The following is a 21,449-nucleotide window of genomic DNA, read 5'->3' as shown; positions in this document are numbered from 1 at the left end:
TATAAAAGTTTTTCAGAATGTCATTTTTACTATCATAAATAGTGCATATGAAATATGAGTGGTGAGTTAATACTAAATATTAGTTGAGCACTTAGGGCACACAGCACTTTGCATGCCTTCTGTCATTTAATCCTCATGAGAACCGTATGAGATTGGTGTCATTATTCCTGTATTATCGATGAAGTCCTCGAAGAATGGAGAGATTTATAACTTATACAGAGTCAAACAACTTGAAAGCCCTAGAGTTAGTTTAAATCCAAAATCTCACACTATTGGCCACTACACTGCAAAGACTAAAGATCTAAGAAGAGTTAGAGAACAAGAGTAGAAGTTGAGGAAATAATTCAGAAGTCTTAACATTACTCATTCATCCTGCATCATTTCTCTAAGAAGCCACAAAAATTATTCATTATTGGTTTAGAGACTAAAGCACAAGAAAGAAAGTTATTTGATAACCAGGGTGTTATTGAGGTAGATGGCTGACACTAAAAGTCTATGCCTAGGATATAATTTTGTGTTATTTCAGTGAAGTTTTACTAACTGAGAATAGAATAAATTGGTTTCATAAATCTTTCCATTAAGGGCAGTATCTACATTCTTAGTTGAAGGTCAAAATATGACACAGATTCAATTAGATTCCTTTAATTTCAGAGGTGAACTGTAGCTTCCCAGAACATATAAATGGAATCCAGAATGGGCTGGAGCCTGGAAGAATGTATCAATATGGAGCTGTTGTCACTTTAATGTGTGAAGACGGGTATACCCTAGAAGGCAGTCCCCAGAGCCAGTGTCAGGAAGATCACCGATGGAACCCTCCCTTGGCTGTTTGCAAATCACCCAGTAAGTGCAAAGAGCTTCTCTGCAGCTTCTACTTGTTTCACTGGAAAGAAGAGACAGAGGGTTATCCAATTTCAGGGACTCCTGGGTTTCAAAGTGATGTAGGTTTGTGATCAGTGGTATAGTAACAGAAGAATTTGAAGTCAGTGGTCTATTGTAGTAAAAGTGAGACTTTCTGAAGATTGGGAAAGTAAAGAAAGAATATAAAGAGAGATGAGCACTGATTTAAAAGGTGCAAAGCTCACAGCCTTATACAGTGGTCCTTTGGTATCCTCAGGGGAATTGGTTCTAGGACCCCCTCAGATACAAAAATCTGCAGATTCTCAAGTCCCTTATGTAAAATGGCATAGTATTTGCATATAATCTGTGCACATCCTCCCATATACTTGAAGTCATTTCTATATTATTTATAATACCCAATGCAATGTAAATGCTATGTAAATAGATGCTGGGCTAACAGCGTGAGCTTTGCTTTTTGGAACTTCCTGGAATATTTTACTTTTTCAAATATTTCTTAATTAGTGGTTGGTTGAATCCACAGATACAAAAGACAGACTGTATTTTGAAAGAAGTTGCTCCTGAGACTTCTGCTATTGCTGAATCTTGATTTATAAGTGCTTACTGATATGACAGGGACCTCCAAAAATATGCTAACTAAACTGTTGTAATCGTTGTTTCCATTCTGACCTGAGAAATCCCTGATTATAAAGTTGAGCTTATTATTATTTTTTTTTTCATGAGTAAACTACCTCACCTTAAAGTGGAAAAAAATTTAAAGGCCAATGAAGTTGTTACATAAAGAATGAAGAAAGATTGGGTATAATTCAGTGTTCTGATACATCTTTTTAAGTAGACTTAAAGAAGAGGGATCTGAGTGTTAATTTCTGGGACATCCATGGTATTTGGAGCTATGTGGAGCCATGCAACTAAACTAATGTTTTCATGATTTTGTATTTTCCTTAGGTTCACTTGCTCCTCTTATTGCTGGTAAGTTTTCTTAAATTCTTCAATAAAACTTCTAAGGTAATTTATACAAATATATGTAAATTTTGAGGCACTGGAGAAATATCAATAAACTCAGATATGCAGATGACACCACCCTTATGGCAGAAAGTGAAGAACTAAAGAGCCTCTTGATGAAAGTGAAAGAGGAGAGTGAAAAGCTGCTTAAAACTCAACATTCAGAAAACTAAGATCATGGCATCTGATCCCATCAGTTCATGGCAAACAGATGGGGAAACAATGGAAACAGTGACAGACTTTATTTTTGGGGGCTCAGAAGTCACTGCAGATGGTGACTGCAGCCATGAAATTAAAACATGCTTGCTCTTTGGAAGAAAAATTATGACCAACCTAGACAGCATATTGAAAAGCAGAGGCATTACTTTGCCAACAAAGGTACGTCTAGCCAAAGCTTTGGTTTTTCCAGTAGTCATGTATGAATGTGAGAGTTGGACTATAAGGAAAGCTGAGGGCCAAAAAACTGATGCTTTTGAACTGTGGTGTTGGAGAAGACTCTTGAGTCCCTTGGACAGCAAGGGGACCCAACCAGTCCATGCTAAAGGAAATCAGTTTTGAATATTCATTGAAAGGACTGACACTGAAGCTGAAACTCCAATACTTTGGCCACCTGATGTGAAGAACTGACTCATTTGAAAAGACTTTGATGCTGGGAATGACTGATGGCAGGAGGAGAAGGGGACGACTGATGATGAGATGGTTGGATGGCATCACCAACTCAATGGATATGACTTTGAGTAAGCTCCGGGAGTTGGTGATGGACAGGGAAGCCTGGAGTGCTGCAGTTCATGGGGTCGCAAAAAGTCAGACGAGCAACTGAACAGAACTGATATGTGCTGTGCTTAGTCACTCAGTCATGTCAAACTCTTTGTGATCCTATGGACCGTGGTACACCAGGCTCCTCTGTCCATGGAATTCTCCAGGCAAGAATACTAGAGTGAGTTGCCATTCCCTTCTCCAGGGGATCTTCCCAACCCAGGGATCCAACCCAGGTTTCTCGCATTGCAGGCGGATTCTTTACCATCTGAGCCACCAGGGAAGCCCTGTATCCTGCCTGTTAAGTTTTTCATTTGAACTCATGAGAAATTGTACTTTTTTTTCTTTTAAGTGTTCTAAGGCTCTTTTAATGTGCACTTCACATCACAAACTGTCACTTTTGGATAGGATGAAATGAATGACTTGATCAGCTACTCCCAGTTTTTAGTTCAAAAGTTTAGGTTTACTAAAAGTTTGGGCTTCCCATATGGTGCAGAGGTAAAGAATTCACTTGTCAGTGCAGAAGATGCAAAAGATGTGAGGTCAATCTCTCAGTTGGGAAGATACCCTGAAGGAAATGACAACCTACTTCAGTATTCTTGCTTGGAGAATTCTATGACAGAGGTGCCTCACAGGCTATAGTCCATGGGGTCGCAAAAAGTACGGCATGACTGAGCTAGTGAGTGCCACACACAAAACTTTCGTTTAACTATTGGTCTTTTGCATAATTTGGTTGCTATCAAAACAGATTCATTTATTCTGCAGTGGCAAAATATATTTCACAACTGAGAGTTAAATATTGTATGAAAAGTCACGGAATCCTGGTGTCCTGAGCTTCTAATTTCACTCCAGTGACAAGAATATTACTAATAAAACTGAAAAGAACAGAAAAGCTGAACCTAAACTTGACTGGAACCTTGTGATCAAATGCTTGGTGCTTTAGAATAAATATGAACTGGATTAAATCCAAAACGTAAGCCCACATACAACTATTTCGGAATTTAGTATCTGTATGGCTGAAGAAGAATAAGCAAAAAAGTCACATAACATTTTCCCCACCACTAGGAACAGGCCCCACAATCACTTCAAAACAATGTAGGTTACATTTTTCTATCGTTTAATACTCTGTTTTGTATTTTAGGTTTTTCTGCTGGGGTAATAGCTCTTTTCTGCTTGGGTGCTGTCGCCTTATACATGATATCAAAACACAGAGAACGGTAAGTTTGAGGCCTGCTTGACAAAAATACACAAAAGATTTTGACTTCTTTCCTAAAACTAAACACAGAAGCACAAGTTAAATGAAATAAATACTGCAATGTGATAACTGGAATAAGGCATCTTGTGTTAAATAGAATATCCTTTCTGTAAGAACTTAAAAGATAACGAGCATTCATTTTATTTGAATGGTATTTATACAGATAAGATAATATTTATTTATACATAATAAAAAATCTAAAAAATAGGAAAAAGTCCCAGTCATAAAAACTGCTGATATTTGGCATTTGCCTATATGATTATTTTATTTCTTTTTTTTTAAACTGCAATATTGGCCTTATTTTTTTTTAATCCTGCCTTAATTTTTTTTTCATTTAGCCTATTTTTATATTTAAATCACATTTTCTTTTTACCAATTTGATTGCATATTTTTCTATAATATGTATCCATATTGTGTAGATTTTAAACTGCTTCTGCATTTATTTTCATAATAAATAAAAACAAGAAAAACCTAAAGAAACTTTTTCTACATCTCCATATTTCCTTAGCTTAGATCCTTAGAATTCTAGGAATAAGTGTATGAACATTTAGATGCTTAGTTAATATTGCCAAATGGTTTTCCAGAAAGTTAGCTCCAATTTGATCATATATCAAATAATATATCTGGATATATTGTATTTCTGGATTCTTTTTTTATTGTTTCATTGATGTGTCTATTTTTCTATCACAAACACTTTGCATTCAAATAGTATAGTTTTCTGATATTATAACTTCTAACAAGACAAGAATCCCCTCATTATAGTTTTTAAAGATTTTCCTCTTTCTTCTGTTTGTTCTTATAGGAGTTTTAGATGATCTGTCATTTTCTAAAGACATATATGTTGTGATTACATTTATGTCTATAGGTTAACCTTTGAGAATTGGCACATTTTCTGTAAATGCTTTCTCATACAGAAACATACTAGGCCTTTCTATTTGTTTAAGCAATCTTTAAACAACTCAATTGTTGTTTTCATGACTCTTTAAATATACTACTAGGTTTCTACATTTTGCTATATTATGTTTTATCACACATAAATTAGACATACTTTTTCATTTTATTTTAAATTTATTATTAAAAAAAATTTGTATCCATAAAGTATTATTGCCAGAGTAGATTAAGTAATGTTTGGTGGGGATGCAATCAAATGGTCAGTACTTAGGAATTTTGATCAGAAAAGCTTTCATAGTGGAGAAGATGTTGCAGGTATGCCTCACAGAGTGTAGACAAGTAGAGAAAAGTATTCCAAGTAGAAGGTGCAGTTTGGGACTTGTTTTTCCATCATATATTATAAGAACTACATAAGCAATTGACATGCCTGAGAAACATTGAAGTTAGCATAGGTTTAAGTGACATAAAAGATCCCCTCTGATACATAAAATCTTATGGAAATTGCAGAATATTCTGGTAGGTACAAAGGATACACTTTTAGCAAATGATATCGTCAATTATCAGCCAGGGAATGTTCTGTGTGCCCAGGTTCTTAAGGATCAATAAATGCTAGTGATAGGGAGGATAATCAGGTAAAGTCTTACCAAATCTCATATAACTTCCAGTGGGGGATGACCAAATCATGTCACCATAAACATGTCACCCACAAATTCCAGCAAAATTACTTTAACAAGCCAATCATTTGGATCTATCTAAGTGATCTGATTGCACTGTTCACAGTTCTGTAATGCCTAGAGGAGGCATCAGACATGAAGGGGGTAACATTGAAATTATGTAATAATGGCATATTTGAACCTGAATAGTTTGTTCTAAGCCTGGAAGGGCCTAAATGCAGTAGGTCTGGCAAGGGTCTACAGTCGGAGGTACTTTAGGCAGTAGTGTTTATCAGAGTTTATCACATAACCTTTGTTTTGTGAATGATTTCAGGGGAAATGATGTTCTATGAACAAATAATATTGGGATATACTTCAAGCTACATTTTTCTCATGGGGATTCACAATGACCATGAGACTATTTAAGGTCCTACACGAAAGAAGCCCATTTAATTTTTCAAAAACGAGTCTTGCAGACGAGTTGGGCTGCTGAACTTTTTTCTCATAAAATGCCTTTAACATCTCATGGGACTGATGTTTAACAGTCTTGGGGAAAGATGGTCTGAAAGTTAGATCATCAAAAGCCTTGTATGCCACGACAAGGAGTTGGTGTTTACCCTGTAGAATCTTAAGCAAAGAAACAATATGTTCAGATTTTCAGTTTTTTAAAAAGGGGCAGTACTGAGTTGTCAACCAAAGCAGCAGTGGTGAGGATCAAGAGGATGCAATAGATGTAGGAAATATCTTCAAGGGCTTCCCCGGTGGTCCAGTGGTTAAAACTTCACCTTCCAACGCAGGAGTATATGTTCAATACCTGATTAGGAACTAATATTCCACATGCCTGCTGACCAAAAAATCAAAACATAGAACAGAAGCAATATTGTAATAAACTCAATAAAGACTTTTTAAATGGTCCATGTCCAAAAAAATCTTAAAAGGAAATATTTTCACTATGAAGACAATAGGCTTTTCAGGATTTCAGTGTAGTCAATTCAGTTGCTCGGTCATGTCTGACCCTTTGTGACCCCATGGACTGCAGCACACCAGGCCTCCCTGTTCATCACCAACTCCTGGAGCTTACTCAAACTCATGTCCATTGAGTTGGTGATACCATCCAACCATCTCATCCTCTGCTGTCCCCTTCTCCTCCCGCCTTCAATCAGTATTTCAAGGTTTAGTGAATTATTAAATGTGGGAAGAAGGGGACACAAAGTATGAATCAAGTGGGTGCCACTGGATGGATCCAATGGTTCACAAAAAACGGAGAGGGATAGGTTTGTGGGGGAAAATGGTGCAGTTCTGATCTGCTACTTCTAGGTACTCTCTTCCAGGACTCAAGAGAGAGGCCTGGACTCAGGTAGATGATGCTTAAATCACAATTGAAGCCTTGGTACCAAACAAAATAGAAGATTAGAACAAGGATGAAGACAGATCTAAGAATAACGGTAATACTTAAAAGGCAAGAGGGGGAAGGAACTGTCAGAAGTAAGAGGAAAGAAAGTTGGGAGAAAATGGCTTCATAGAATTCAGGAGAGTTAAAGGTCTTAAGAAAACAAACATAGAGATGTCATTTGCATGGCTTTTCTCACAGGAAGTTAGAACATAATTTTAGTCAAGAGTGATTTAAAAAGACATTTAAGTAAATAGAAAAGGTGGTCTCTATCTCCTACCTTCCTTTTACAAAGTTTGCTATCAGAGCATTACATGTGTAGGAAAATTTGTAAACTTTGGGAACACCTATAAGCATAAATAATTTGTAATATTCCTATCTGATTATTAAAGTTATTAACAAAGTTATTAACATGTTTATATCAAACACTATACATAAGAGCCTCAGTTGATTATGAACTAAACATATATGTTAATTAAACTTCTAAGCATCACTTGTTTTATTTCCATTTTCTAACTGACTTCAGTTTAGTTTCTTATACTTAATACAGACATTTGAACTGCCTTAAATACTTTTTGTAAGTAAGATGAGTAATGGATCATTTAAAAATCAATGTCTACTAACAAAATTAAATATTTTGAAGTTATTCAAACGTGAAGAAGAGACTATGTTATTCTCTTCTTGCCTTCTAAGATGTTTCAGTAAAACCTAAATCTCACATTAACCTAAAAATTATCTTCTGTAATAATTTTAATGTCTCTTCCTGCTAAATATGTAAATTGACCTCTTAAATGTGATAGTGAGTGGCAAGTTGTAAGTACCCTTAGTGGTAAACTTTCTTTCCTAGTAATTTTGTATTATTTTATCTCAGAGTTCTACATGATAGTGCAATCACCTTTTATTGTCTTTTGCTAATTTTGACAAAATGTTTTAGAAGCACAGCAAAGTACATGTGCTTTGAAAGAAAAAAAGTAAAAATGTCTTAAAAGTCATTTAAAATTTTTAGTGCTGCATGATTATATAAGTATTTTGAATTAAATATCAAATATAAAAATTTCTTTTTAAGTTAGTTTGGAAGATTGGCCCTCCAAAGGTAAGTTTATAATCATATTATAAAGTGAAAGCTTCTTTATAAATTTTTTCAATCTGGGAGTCCTAATTATTAGTCATTAAAAGGCCTGGATAAAGCTGCCCAATGTAAACTTCTTTTTTTAAATGTAAATTTATTTATCTTAATTGGAGGTTAATTACTGTACAATATTGTATTGGTTTTGCCAACTTCTGATTTGGACACTTAGTAGCTTAGCAAATTATTTTTATGGGTCTTTTCAAAAAATGAGAATTATAATGATTACTTCATAAGATAGTTAAGACAATAAAATGAAATCATCCATAAAAAGTACTTACTATGTGTTGGGAATTGCAAAAAAGAAAACAACTGTTACACCTTTATATAGTAATCTTGGCCAGTGAATAAAGAATTTATTTTTTCTTTTCTTTTTTTTTTCCATTTAGCAATTACTACACAAATACAAACTATAAAGAAGATGTTCATTTAGAAACACTAGACATATACTCTGTTGACCCATACAGCCCAGCAAACTAATCAGAAGACAAACTGGTATCTAATGAAGTTTTAAATATTTTATTAATTTCTATGTCAAAATTTCTTTCAATTTATATTTATCAATAAGTATAGTACTAAATATATATGGCTCTGTTGCATAGGTCTTTAATAATTATGCACAAAATCTGTTTACTTGCTTCACATTACCAACTCATGTCCCTGTTTTTTTAAATTTATTCATCTATTCAACAAATATTTAAATACATAACAAAATAAGAATCAATCAATCAATAAATACTGTGAGAAAAAATAAACCAGAAAAGGGGCTAGATAGGGAAGAAGAGTTAGAAGGGAAGTCCTCACTAAGAAAATGACAGTTCAGCAAAGACTAGTGTGAAGCAAGGACAGCCTTGTAGAGGAAGAAAGAACAGTGAGCACAAAGACCGTATCAGGTGGTATGTTCCTGCTGCATTGGAGGCACACACAAGGAGGAGGGTGAAGATTGATGGCCCTATAGGGTATGGTAGGTCATTGTAATGAACTTGGTGTTTGCTCTGAGATGAGAATCATTGAAGGATTTTAAACAGGGAAGCAAATGATCACTTTAACTTCTTCATCAAGAAGAGAGTGTAAGTGCCAGAGGTGAAAGATGGGGCCTCCATGTGGACGCTATCACAAAACTCTAATTAAAGTTGTGAATTGCTATTACCAGCCTGGTGAGGAGAGGTCAGATTCTTCATACATTTTTGAGATAGTGACAGTAGAATTTGCTGACAGTTTGTATCAGGGTATGAGAGAAAGGGAGAAGTCAATGATGATGCCTGAGTTTTTGGCCTGAGCAGCCCGAAGTATAGAATTGCTGTTAATTAAGACAACTGAGAATGAAATCAAGACCAGAGAGAAACATGAGCAGTTCACTTTGGAGATGTTAAATGTAAGATATCTAATAGATATCCACATACAGGTGCTAAAAAGATAGCTGGATGTACAACTCAGCATTTTAGGAATAGGACCAGACTTGGGATACAAAGTTGGGTCTTGTCAGTGTATGGATATACAGAATAATGAAACCGAGTAAGGTCAATAAAGGGAGTGAGATAGGCAAGGGAAGAAAATGGGTCTGAATGCTGAGCCCTGGATCCTCCAACATTAGGAGTCATAGAGTGGGAAGGAGCTGACACAAGAGCATAGCAGCTGCTCTGATACAGGAGGGAACCCCAGAGTGTGGTGTTCCAGGAGTCATGCAAAGAGAGAACGTTAAGGAGGAGGGAGTGATAGACCCTGTCAAATGTGCTGATAGATCAAGGAACATCAATGTGAAAACTGACCTGGGTTTGGCATAAGATTTGCTGGTAATCTTGATAAGAACAGTTTTGGTGTAGGGGAAAAGAAGCAAATTGGAGTTGACAGAAGTGTTTAAGAGAGAATGAAAGGGGAGAAATTGGAGATTTCTCTTTCAAGGATCTTTTCTACAGGGAGGAGCAGATAAATAGAGTAATGGCAAGGATAAGAAGCAAAGGGACATATTTGTAACAATGGAGAAATAGCTGCTATTCCTATAAGCTGAAGAGAATGATCTAGGGGGAAGGAAGGAAATGACAGGGAAAGAAAAGGAAAAATTGTGGGAGCAATGTCCTAAGCTAGGAGGAATGGGATCTAGTGTTCAAGCAGGAGGTAGACCTTAGCCAGGAGCCTGGCCTTAGTAACAGGAAAGGCAGAACACATGGGAGCAGATGAAGGCAGGTGGGGAGATGTGATTGGGAAAACACATGTAGAAGCTCTCTTCTGATGCCTCTGTGTTCTCAGTGAATAAAAAGCAAAATGACCAGCTGACAAGGAGATAAGAAAAGGAGATGTTAAAGACTTGAGGAGAAGGAGAAGAAGGTATTAATTTGTCACCATGATAGGTGAAGCCTGAATGATAGGGAGTACAGAAATGTTGACAGGCAACATGAAGAGCCCCCCTGAGGTTTGCTAAGGCTCTTTCATGCCTTATCTCATTTAGCCTTCACTGCAACTGTAAAAGGTGTGTATTATTCCAAGGTAATACCTTAGTCAGAGAAGGCAATGGCACCCCACTCCAGTACTCTTGCCTGGAAAATCCCATGGATGGAGGAGCCTGGTGGGCCGCAGTCCATGGGGTCACTAAGAGTCGGACTAGACTCAGTGACTTCACTTTCACTTTTCACTTTCATGCATTGGAGAAGGAAATGGCAACCCACTCCAGTATTCTTGCCTGGAGAATCCCAGGGACGGGGGAGCCTGGTGGGCTGCCGTCTATGGGGTCGCACAGAGTCGGACACGGCTGAAGCGACTTAGCAGCAGCAGCAGCAATACCTGAATGGGCATATAATATCCTCGGTGACAAAACCAGGAAGAAAAAATTCTCTTGACCAAAGACTCGGGGTCAGTAGTTGACAAAGGTAGAATTCAAGCTCAAATATGACTTCAAGCTGCTTTCTCCTATATGAGTTATAAAATATAAAATGAAGATACCACCTCTACCCTCTTGGAACTTATTTTAGTCAGAGAAATAAGACATATACATATCATAGTGTAACATTAAGTGCCATAAACTAGACAGAGAAAAACTGCTGTGGCAGTTGAGGAAGAAAATGATGCCTTGTTGCCGATGAGTTGCAGAAAAAGAGAAGAAGAGGATGGGAGAGACTATGCCAGAGTGATCTCTAAAACCAAAGCCCTGGGGGCCCAAAGTAAAGCTATCATGTAAATGTTTGTTGAATGAATATATGAGTAAGTTAGTAGGAGACCATTATTTTAATTTCTTCCTCGTTTATTTTTATTCATATCTATCAATGCAAAATTTAATTATTATTTATTTGCTTCTTGTAATATGATGGACCATTTAATTGAATGATACTTCATTGTTTATAGCACTTGTAATTGGTATATATAAAGATAAGGTTAACACTCATATTTAAACTTTGAGTTGCATCACTGCTTTTCATGCCACCTCCTAAATACAAATTAATCTATTTCAGTATGCCTCACCGCTTGGAACCCTACTGATGGTTGGAAAGAAACCATTCTACTATCAATAGGTGGATTAGTATGGTCTCAACATCAGTGAGATTGTTTCATAAGATTTAACTCCTATATGCAATCGGTCTCAAGCAGAACAAAGAAAAGTTGCTTGATGATGGTAAAGATGGGAGCCCAGTTTTACCGCCATGTGCATTTCAAGGACTTTTTGAAGCCTCACCTGTGATGTACCTGGAGACAGGCTATGGCTATAAACAGTTACATATCTCTGAAGTGTTACATTTTTAAGGAAGGCACTAAAAAGAGCTTTCCTTGTGTCTAGAAAGAATCTAGACATATATACTGCAATCAACATACTTATGTTACCATATGCTTTTAATTATAGTGTGGTTTTAATTATTTAAGCAAAGTATGAAGCATATCCTGTGGTTATGATAGGCATACATTTGTTGGGAAACCTGTTTTTATTTTAATAAGAGCATCTTTCTCTGATTTAGTTAAACATCTCACTTTTATTTCCACTTGATTTGAGTTTTTCTCATCGAATATATTTTTGCCTTTCTATAATCACTCAGTAATTCCAGTTTGCACATCTTTTTTAAAATTATAGGAGTCAAGTTGTAATTCTGAAGCTTTAACTCAGAAGTAACTATAGTTGTAAAATGTCATTTGACAATGTGTACATTAGTCATTCAAGTAAATTTTATCTTAAAAAAAATCTTGCCTTTTGTGATCTTTTTTTCTGGAATTAATGAACTCTTGAATAGCAGACATAGTTTTAGGGTTTTTAGAATTTTTGATTTAACAATTATGCATCCTGGAGCCCACCATTTTGTCACGTTAGTCAAACTCAACCCACAAACTGAATTCCCTCATCCTCAACACTTATCCAGCAACACCTTCCCCCAGTGCACTCATTGTCTCCTACCACACTCTAAATCTGGCTGTCAGTGTTCTCTGTTCCAGTATTTAAATTATTGAGAAAATAAAATCTTGCTCATTCACTACCACAGATTTACTCCCACTTTTCTAGATTCTGTAGGCTGTTTGACATCTTTAAAAAATAAATTGTAGTAAAGAAAACATGTAACAAAATTTAGTCTTAACTATTTTTAAGTGTACACTTCAGAAGTGTAAGTATATTCACATTGCTATGCAACAGATCTCCAGAACTTTTTCAATTTACAAAACTGAAACTCTATATCCATTAAAGAGTAAGTCCACATTCCCCTCATCTTTCAGCCCCTGCCAACAACCGTTCTACTTTCCATTTATATGAATTTCATAACTACTTCAAGATACCTCATATATAAGTTGAACCATACAGTTACTTGTTCTGTTGTGACAAGTTTATTTCACTTAGTATAATGTCCTCAATGTCCATCTGTGTTGTAGCATGTGTCAGAATTCTTTTTCAGGCTGAATAATATTTCATTGTATGTATATACAATATTTTAAAATCTAATTATCCGTCAATGAACATTTGGGTTGTTTTCACCTTGTGGCTATTGTGAATATTGCTGCTATGAACATGAATGGGTCTCCCAGGTGGTGCTAATAGTAAAGAACCCAGCTGCCAATGCAGGAGACACAGGAAATGCTGGTTCGGTCCCTGGGTTGGGAAGATCCCCTGCAGGAGGACATGGCAACCCACTCCAGTATTCATGCCAGGAGAATCCCATGGACAGAGGAGCCTAGCGAGCTACAGCCCATAGGGTTGCACAGAGTAAGACAGGACTGAAGCAACTTAGCCTCCCCACACATGAACATGAGTGTCCAGATATCTCCTTAAGAAATTGCTTTCAGTTGGTATGTAGTTTGGTATCTTATTCATTTACAGTACATTTTCATTTCTCCAACTCATTTGTTCATTCACCTCAAGCCATCTACTATAACCTGTTGTTTTTTAGTTACTAAGTTGTGCCTGGCTCTTCGCGACTCCACGGACTATAGCCCACCAGTTTCCTTTGTCCATTGGATTTTCCAGGAAAGAATATTGAAGTGGGTGGCCATTTCCTTCTTCAGAGGATCTTCCTGACCCAGGGATCAAACCCGTGTCTTCTGCATTGCAAGTGGATTCTTTACCACTGAGCCACCTGGAAAACCCCATATTATATCTTACCACCTTCCTTATCTTAGCAGAGGATGAAAATATCACAGGATAGCTTTCTAGTTCCTCTTTCTTCACCTCTCAAGTTTATCCATCCTTATTCTCAATTCCACTTACCACTTTTTACAGACTATACAGTTTTCTCATCCCTTTCTATTTCTTCCAGGACATTGCTCCCTCAGTTATACTTTCTCTCATCACTGCCTGCCTTTTTTCACCTACAAAATGTGTTCAAGCCAGTACTTATTCAGCTGCAGGTGACAGAAATCCATCTCACACTGGTTTAAACCAAGAAGGAATTTTATGTCTCATGACAGAAAAGGTCAAGGGTGCAGCTTGTTTCAGTCAAAATGGGAATTAAATATTCAAATCATATCTTTAGGAATCTGTTTCATTCCCTGGTTTTGTTTTTTTCTGCTGGCCTCCTTCTCTGGTGGTGGTGGTTTAGTCACTAAGTCGTGTCCAACTCTTGTGACCCCATGGACTGTAGCCTGCCACGCTCCTCTGTCCATGGGATTTCCCAGGCAAAAATACTGGCGTGGGTTGCCATTTCCTTCTCCAGGGGATCTTCCTGACCCAGGGATCAAACCTGGGTCTCCTATATTGACAGGCAGGTCGTTTACCACTAGCACCACCTAGGAAGCCCTGTCAGTTTAGCATTCCAGCACAAAGAACTTCTTTGGTCCAATAACTCTTTCAAAAGTGCCTTCACTAACTCTTACTTGTCCAAATTGGGACAATGTTCTCAGCTGAACCACTTACTAGATCAGAGCAGTGAATAAGCAGATGACAAGGGCTAAGCTGTTTGCCTAGGCTTAGAACTGGGGATAGAATTGATTTACCTTAGTTCTTCTCAAGTGGGGTAATCACACCCTCCCTTCTCTCCCCCCAGTCCCCCACACCCCACAGAGGACATTTGGAAATACCTGTAGACGTTTGCTGTTGTCACAGCTGGAGGAGGGGAATGCTACTGGCATCTAGTGGGTAGAAGCCAGAGGTGCTGCTAAACATCTTACAGTGCTCAGGACAGCCCCCAAACAAAGAATTGTCTGGTTCAATATGTCAATACTGTCATATTTGAGAAATTGTGATCCATCTGAACCATATGGAACTGTGGAATCAGGAAAAATCAGGGGCTTAATTCCAAAAGAATGGGTTCAGTTAAAGCAACACATATCCACCCCCAACCCTGAAACAAATCCTCCCCCAAACCATCCATGCTTTCTCTTTTAAACTATCTCCCTTTTCTTTACCATCAAATTTTCTGAAAAAGTGGTTGAACTTAGCAGATTTAACCATTTCATCTATTCACTTACCAATAATTATGGTACCCATTCTTGCGTGCTAGGCAATGTTTTAGGTTGTGGGATATAGCAGTGATAAATGAACATGTTTTCTCAAGTAGCTTTTATTCTAGTGAGGAGAGGCAAATGACAAGCAGATTGTCAGATGGAAATAAAATGAAAAAATAAGTAAAAATTTTAACATTATATGAAGCAGATAAAGAGGAAAGGAAGTTCTGAATGGATGTGCAGCTGTAAATAGTGGCCAGAGAAGACTTCATTGAGAAGGTAACACTTAAATAAAAATAGAAACTCAAGGGGATGAAGGAGGTAGCTCTGCAGATATAGATATCTCATCAGATTGGGTTGCAAGCAAAAGAAATATTAGGCGAAAAAATTTTTTAAATGAAAAAATAATTTAAAAAAATCAAAGAGGGACTATGTCTGCTGCATTTGGAGAAATTTGTTTGCATGCTATGGTAAAAATCCAGTAGAAAAGGGGAAGTAATAATTCTGGAGAGAGAGGGGAATTCCTAGAGTGATGTATTTGAGCAAGAAAGAACAGATAGAATCTAGTGCATTAGTGGCAAATTTAGCCTTAGATAAGGTGTGAACTATATAACCCTATGAACAGGAGATAAATTATCTAAACCGGATAGAAATATTCAGATTAAATTTTGAGAGAAGTTTGTTTTTTTTTTTTAAATTTTTTTCCTATTTTTTTCCGTTTAAAAAAAAAAGAGAAGCAAAGCTCTAAACATATTAAGAACAATGGAGAAGTGAGAGTTCAATGCCAAAAAAAAAAAAAAATTGATAGTCACTTGGAAGAATGAGAGAGTAAATGGATTAGGTAAGTATAGTAAGAACACCAGCCCGCATTACAAAGGTCCATTTGAAGTGAGTTGTCATTAGACTAGTCCTCATGGACGTACTTTTTTTTTTTTTTTTTTTCCAGCCACATTCAGTTTCATGAGTACAGGGGCAAAATTGTGGAGAAATGAATCTAAGCAAAATTGTTCACATAATAAATACAATAACTTGGGAGAAGGGCAAGGCGGCTGAGGCAGAATGCAAGATAGTGATTATAATGATGGACCATGGAATTGAATTGAATCTTGTCAGGATGAACGTGAGGATACTAAGGGTGTGTGAAATTGAAAGAAAAGATAAACGGATCGTAGGTACTGAGAGATACCAAGATTGTTGGGATCAAGGTACTAGAGGTGAACTAGAAGGATAGGATTGGTGGTTGGACAGTGGGATGGCCAAAATTATAGAGGGACTGTATTTATGGATGATGACAGGGTCTAAGATATGGCCATGGGCATAAGTGGCAGAATAGAGGAAAGGACAGGATTGTTGAAAAAAGATAAGGTATTTGGAAAATACCATCACTGAATATCAAATCACTGAGGATTATGACAGGAGTAACGGTAGAGAAGTTTGCCATGAGGTAGGAGCTAAAACCTTTCAGAAATGAGGGAAGAAAGCAGATGCTAGGAGACTAGTGTAAAAAGAAGTGGTAATGAGTGGCATATTCTGATAGCTTGTGATGTAAGCCTGGGGAGTTCAATCTTCTATTTCTGTTTCCACAGCCTACTATGATCTGGCTTCTTCTTTCATTGCTCTATTTAGAATATCTTGAAAGGATGATATCAAATCCTAGAAAGAGTGGTATCAAAGTATTAAAAAGGAAAGTATTAAAATATTAAAAAAGACACAAATGTAAAGAACAGACTTTTGGACACAATGGGAGAAGGAGAGGGTGTGATGATTTGAGAGAGTAGCATTGAATCTTATATATTACCATGTGTAAAATAGATAGCCAATGGGAATTTGATGTGTGACAAAGGAAACCCAAAGCCAGCACTCTGTGACGACCTGAACTGTTGGGATGGGGAGGAGGAAGAGGCGGGAGGGGAGACAGAAGGGAGGTGACACAGGTATGCCTATGGCCAGTTCATGGTGATGTATGGCAGAGGCCATCACAGCATTGCAATTATCCTCCAATTAAAATAAATTTATTGATTAAAAAAATACAAGGGGGTTGTGATGTGATGTGATCAAAGTTGATTTTATCGCAATAGAGCCTTAGGAGAGAGTCTAATGGACAAGGATGGAAGATTAAAAACATATCTGGCCTTTGGGACACTGCCCTTCTTCACCTAGTGAGGGTAGGAACTGAGACTTTAATAAAAGGACTAATGAAGTAAGACAGTATTTTGGACTGTTGTGTGAACTAAGGCTGTACATGCTGAGTGAGTGCAGGTTTGCTGGACGGTGTGTATGTGGGTCTCCAACAGTGAAGAGATAATGAGTGAAGATTAATTTCCAACCTTGAATGTCTTTATTCCACCATGAACCATATCTATGCACAGAGGAGAGAAGAGCTAACATATTTACTGAAATATTTGAAGCCTTTTCAATCCTCATACCCCTCCTCCCCCTTTACGGCATTTGATATTTGAAATTACTCCACTCTCCATATGACTTGCTCTAACTCTAGCTTTAGAAACAAATGACTTTTGCTTCTACTAATTTTTAAATCTAGGGTTTTTATCTTGATCACCACAGACCTCCAAAAATTCATGACTAGAACTATATTTCCGTATAACCAGTTTTATTTGTAATTCTGTGTACTTTATTTTATGCATTTATAAAAACAATTCTGAGAAGGAGTCCTGCTTGATCAAATAGGCAAAGGGGTCCATAATACACAAAAATATTAAAAAACCTCTAGTTGATAAGTCAGACAAAAAAGGCAAATACTGTATGTGATCATTTGTGTGTGGAATTTAGAAAATAAAGCAAAAGAATGAATACAGCAAAACAGAAATAGACTCACAGATATAAGGGACAAACTGGTGGTTACCAGTGGGGAGAGAGCGGGAGGAGAGGACAGGGATAGGGGGTTAGGAGGCACAAACCACTATGTTTTAATACATAAGGTATAAAGATACATCATACAGCACAGGAAATATATTGAGTATAGTAATTCTTCAACATATGAACAAGTTCTGTTTTGAGAGTACCTTCATAAGACCAATTTGTTCGTAAGTCTCATAAAGTTAGCCTCGGTAACCAACTAACAACCTTCTGTCTAGTATTGCACCGTAATGGGTTTATAATACTTTTCACACAAATACAAAAAAAAAGACAAACACACAAAATAAACATTTAAAATCTTACAGTATAGTATCTTGAAAAGGACAGTAGTACCAACTACATCACTGCTGCTTTTACACTTGCCTCTGGACATTTTGGGCTTGAAATAAGGATACTGCACTATTGGACTCTATACCATACTGTACAGTAAAGTACGCAAAAAATGCAACCACTTCTAGAGGATGGTGTGAACATGACAAGTACACCAGACAGGTGGACTAACTTACATGATTGGACATGTAAATACACATTTGCATCTTTGAAAGTTCACAACTTGAAGATTCATATGTAGGGGAATTACCGTATAGACAATATTTTATAATAACTTTAAATGGAATATAATCTATAAAATTTGAATTACTATGTTATACACCTGAAACTAAAATAGTATTGTATATCAACTATACTTCAACAAAAAAATTTTTAAGACCTCTGGATCAATGTGGTTCATATGTTTCTATCCTGATCTATTGTTTATTGTACATTTTGTTCCTTAACAGATCCAACAATTCCTGAGATTTTTGATTGTCTTCCATCCATTTCCTTTACAAAAGTCCTCTCAATGGGCCTTTCTAGAAGTCTAGTTTCATATCAACAAACTATACTCTCAACCTTTTCCTAGAATATTCTCACACCTTCTGGCCCTCACTACACTCCATTTGTTCCATGGCTAAAAGTTCCATAACTTTCTCAGTTAAAAATCCAAAAAACCTTCATTACTCTCCCCTGATCAGACTACCCCCATCCCCTCCATATGGGTTTCCTGATACTGCTATAACAAATTACCTTGAATTTTGAAAAGGTGTAGATTTTAAAAACAGTTCTGGAGGTTAGATGTTAAAAATGAGTATTACAGTGCTAAACCAAGGTGTTGATGGGACTGACTCCTTCTGAAAGCTCCAGGGAAAAAGCTGTTCCTTGCCTCTTCCAGATTTTAGAGGTAGCTGGGATTCCTTGGCTTGTGGTGGCATCACTCTAACTCTGCTTCAGACATTGCCTTTTCCCTCTCTGTTCTGCTGCCTTACTCTTATAAGAATCCCTTTGATTAGACGGCCCACCAAGATAATAGAGGATAACCTCCCCACCTCCAACTCCTTAAGTTAATTACACCTGCATAATCCTTTTTGCCACATAAGGTTACATAACACAGGTTGTGGGGAATAGGACAGGGGCATCTTAGGAACCATTCTTCTGCCTACCACACATCCCCACTTCTCTCATCTTTTAATTCTTACTTGTACCTCCCCCGTACTTCTTATTTCAATAAACACCTTTATCATTCATTTTGAATCCTAAAGCTAACTATTGATTCTCGTCTTTTCCTTACCAGTAACTTTAAGAAATTTGCCAAAATCCAATGCTTGAGCAAATTTTGCTCATTCTATCTCCAATATCTTTCTATTTTATTTTTTAACTTTACAATATTGTATTGGTTTTGCCATATATCAACATGAATCCACCACAGCTATACACGTGTTCCCCATCTGAACCCTCCTCCCTCCTCCCTCCCCATACCATCCCTCTGGGTCGTCCCAGTGCACCAGCCCCAAGCATCCAGTATCGTTCATCGAACCTGGACTGGCGACTCATTTCAGACACTGATGTATAGAACAGTCCAATATCTTTCTTAATTATCTACTTTAATCCCAGTCATGCTGCAGCTGCTGCTACTGCTAAGTCACTTCAGTCGTGTCCGACTCTGTGCGACCCCATAGACAGCAGCCCACCAGGCTCCCCCCGTCCCTGGGATTCTCCAGGCAAGAACACTGGAGTGGGTTGCCATTTCCTTCTCCAATGCATGAAAGTGAAAAGTGAAAGTGAAGTCGCTCAGTCGTGTCTGACTCTTAGCGAATCCCAGTCATGGTTACCACCAAATCTCATCCTGATGATGGTAAAATCCTCCTTCTTGGTATCTCCATCCACTATTCCTTTATTCCTATCTAGTCTCTAAACTACAGACAAAATCATACTTTTTTTAAATTTTTAAATTTTTTATTTTTTGAACTTCTTATTTTGTATTGAGGTGAAGTGAAATGATAGTTACTCAGTTGTGTCTGATTTTTTGTGACCCCATGGACTCGTCCTGGCCGGAATACTGGAGTGAATAGCCTTTCCCTTCTCCAGGGTATCTTTCCAACCCGAACCCAGGTCTCCGGCATTGCAGGCGGATTTTTTACAAGCTGAGCCACAAGAGAAGCAGAAGAACACTGGAGTGAGTAGCCTAACCCTTATCCAGGGGATCTTCCCAACCCAGGAATCAAACCAGGGTCTCCTGCATTGCAGGCAGCTTCTTTACCAACTGAGCTATCAGGGACATAGCCAGTTAGCAAAGTTGTAGTAGTTCCAGGTGAACAGCAAAGGGACTGAGCCATGCAAAGGGACTGGATACATACACATGTATACATTCTCCCCTAAAGCCCTCTCCCATCCAGGCTGTCCCATAACATTGAGCAGCAGTTCCATGTTCTATACAGTAGATTCTTGCTGATTATCAATTTTAAATATAACAGTGTGTACATGTCCATCCTGAACGTCCTAAGGATCCCTTCTCCTGCTCTAACCAGAAGTTTCTTCTCTAAGTCTGTGAGTCTCTTTCTGTTTTCTAAGTTCATTTGTATCATTTTTTTAGATACCATACATACATAAGGGGTATCATATCAGAATCATACTTTTAAAAATGCAAATTTGATTAAGTCACTCTCATTTTTTTTAAATTTTTATTTTATTTTTAAACTTTACAATATTGTATTAGTTTTGCCAAATATCAAAATGAATCCGCCACAGGTATACCTATGTTCCCCATCCTGAACCCTCCTCCCTCCTCCCTCCTCCCTCCCCATACCCTCCCTCTGGGTTGTCCCATGCACCAGCCCCAAGTATCCAGTATCATGCATCGAGCCTGGACTGGCGACTCGTTTCATACATGATATTATACATGTTTCAATGCTATTCTCCCAAATCTCCCCACCCTCTCCCTCTCCCACAGAGTCCCTCTCTTTCAAAAGAACTTTCAATGGCTTGGTGTATCTCAATTCAACATAAAGACATTGGATTTTCATTTTCCGTACACTGTTCACGTTGCCTGCAACAGTCTCTTAGGCAGAATGCAGGCATTTCTTTAGCTGACCTACTACCCACGTGGATTCTTGAGAAGGGAAAAATCGTTCAGGGGTGTATGAAAGCGAAGCTGTGAGAATCCACCGCTTTTGTCCCTAGCTGCCCATCCTCATACATAGAACACATCAAGGAGCTGAAAGCTCTGCCTAATTTTCTTTCTGTACCAAGATCTCTAAGGTGTTCCTTGGGAGCGAGACTTGTTAGAAACAAGGGAAACCCGGAGTAAACAAGACCTCGCTCACCAAAGGGAAGTTGTGGTCAACAGTTTTCTGGGAGGAACCTTCGCTGCACTTCCCAAACCTTGGGAGCTACATCCGGTGTGTGGTCCTTTTCTCCGCGGCACTTTCCCCGACTTCGATTTTCTCCGAGACCGTCTCTGGTTACTAGAGGCGCTTGGGACGG

General features: G+C 37.6%; 1 protein-coding gene across 8 annotated transcripts in view; it reads left to right on the top strand.

Moving 5' to 3' along the window:
• The window catches only part of CR2 (complement C3d receptor 2), a 49,252-nt gene extending 37,162 nt beyond the window's left edge, over positions 1-12,090 (top strand). For 7 of the 8 annotated variants that reach the window (XM_086342783.1, XM_086342782.1, XM_086342780.1 and 4 more), the window contains 5 exons: positions 652-840; positions 1,801-1,824; positions 3,755-3,830; positions 8,318-8,423; positions 11,372-12,090. In XM_086342783.1, the coding sequence (XP_086198909.1) occupies positions 652-840; positions 1,801-1,824; positions 3,755-3,830; positions 8,318-8,408 (380 nt within the window). In that variant the 3' untranslated portion in view covers positions 8,409-8,423; positions 11,372-12,090. Of the gene's footprint in view, positions 1-651; positions 841-1,800; positions 1,825-3,754; positions 3,831-6,743; positions 6,816-8,317; positions 8,424-11,371 lie in introns of those variants that run through there. The other variant, XM_086342777.1, reaches the window with a different exon arrangement.
• The last annotated feature ends 9,359 nt before the right edge of the window (positions 12,091-21,449 follow it).

The sequence above is a fragment of the Bos grunniens genome, chromosome 16 (assembly GCF_055505025.1).
Source record: "Bos grunniens cultivar Pamir isolate PY7600 chromosome 16, Bosgru_T2T1.0, whole genome shotgun sequence".
NCBI lineage: Eukaryota > Metazoa > Chordata > Mammalia > Artiodactyla > Bovidae > Bos > Bos grunniens.
Note: the sequence above shows the minus strand (reverse complement) of the source record. Positions and strands in the feature narration are given on the sequence as shown.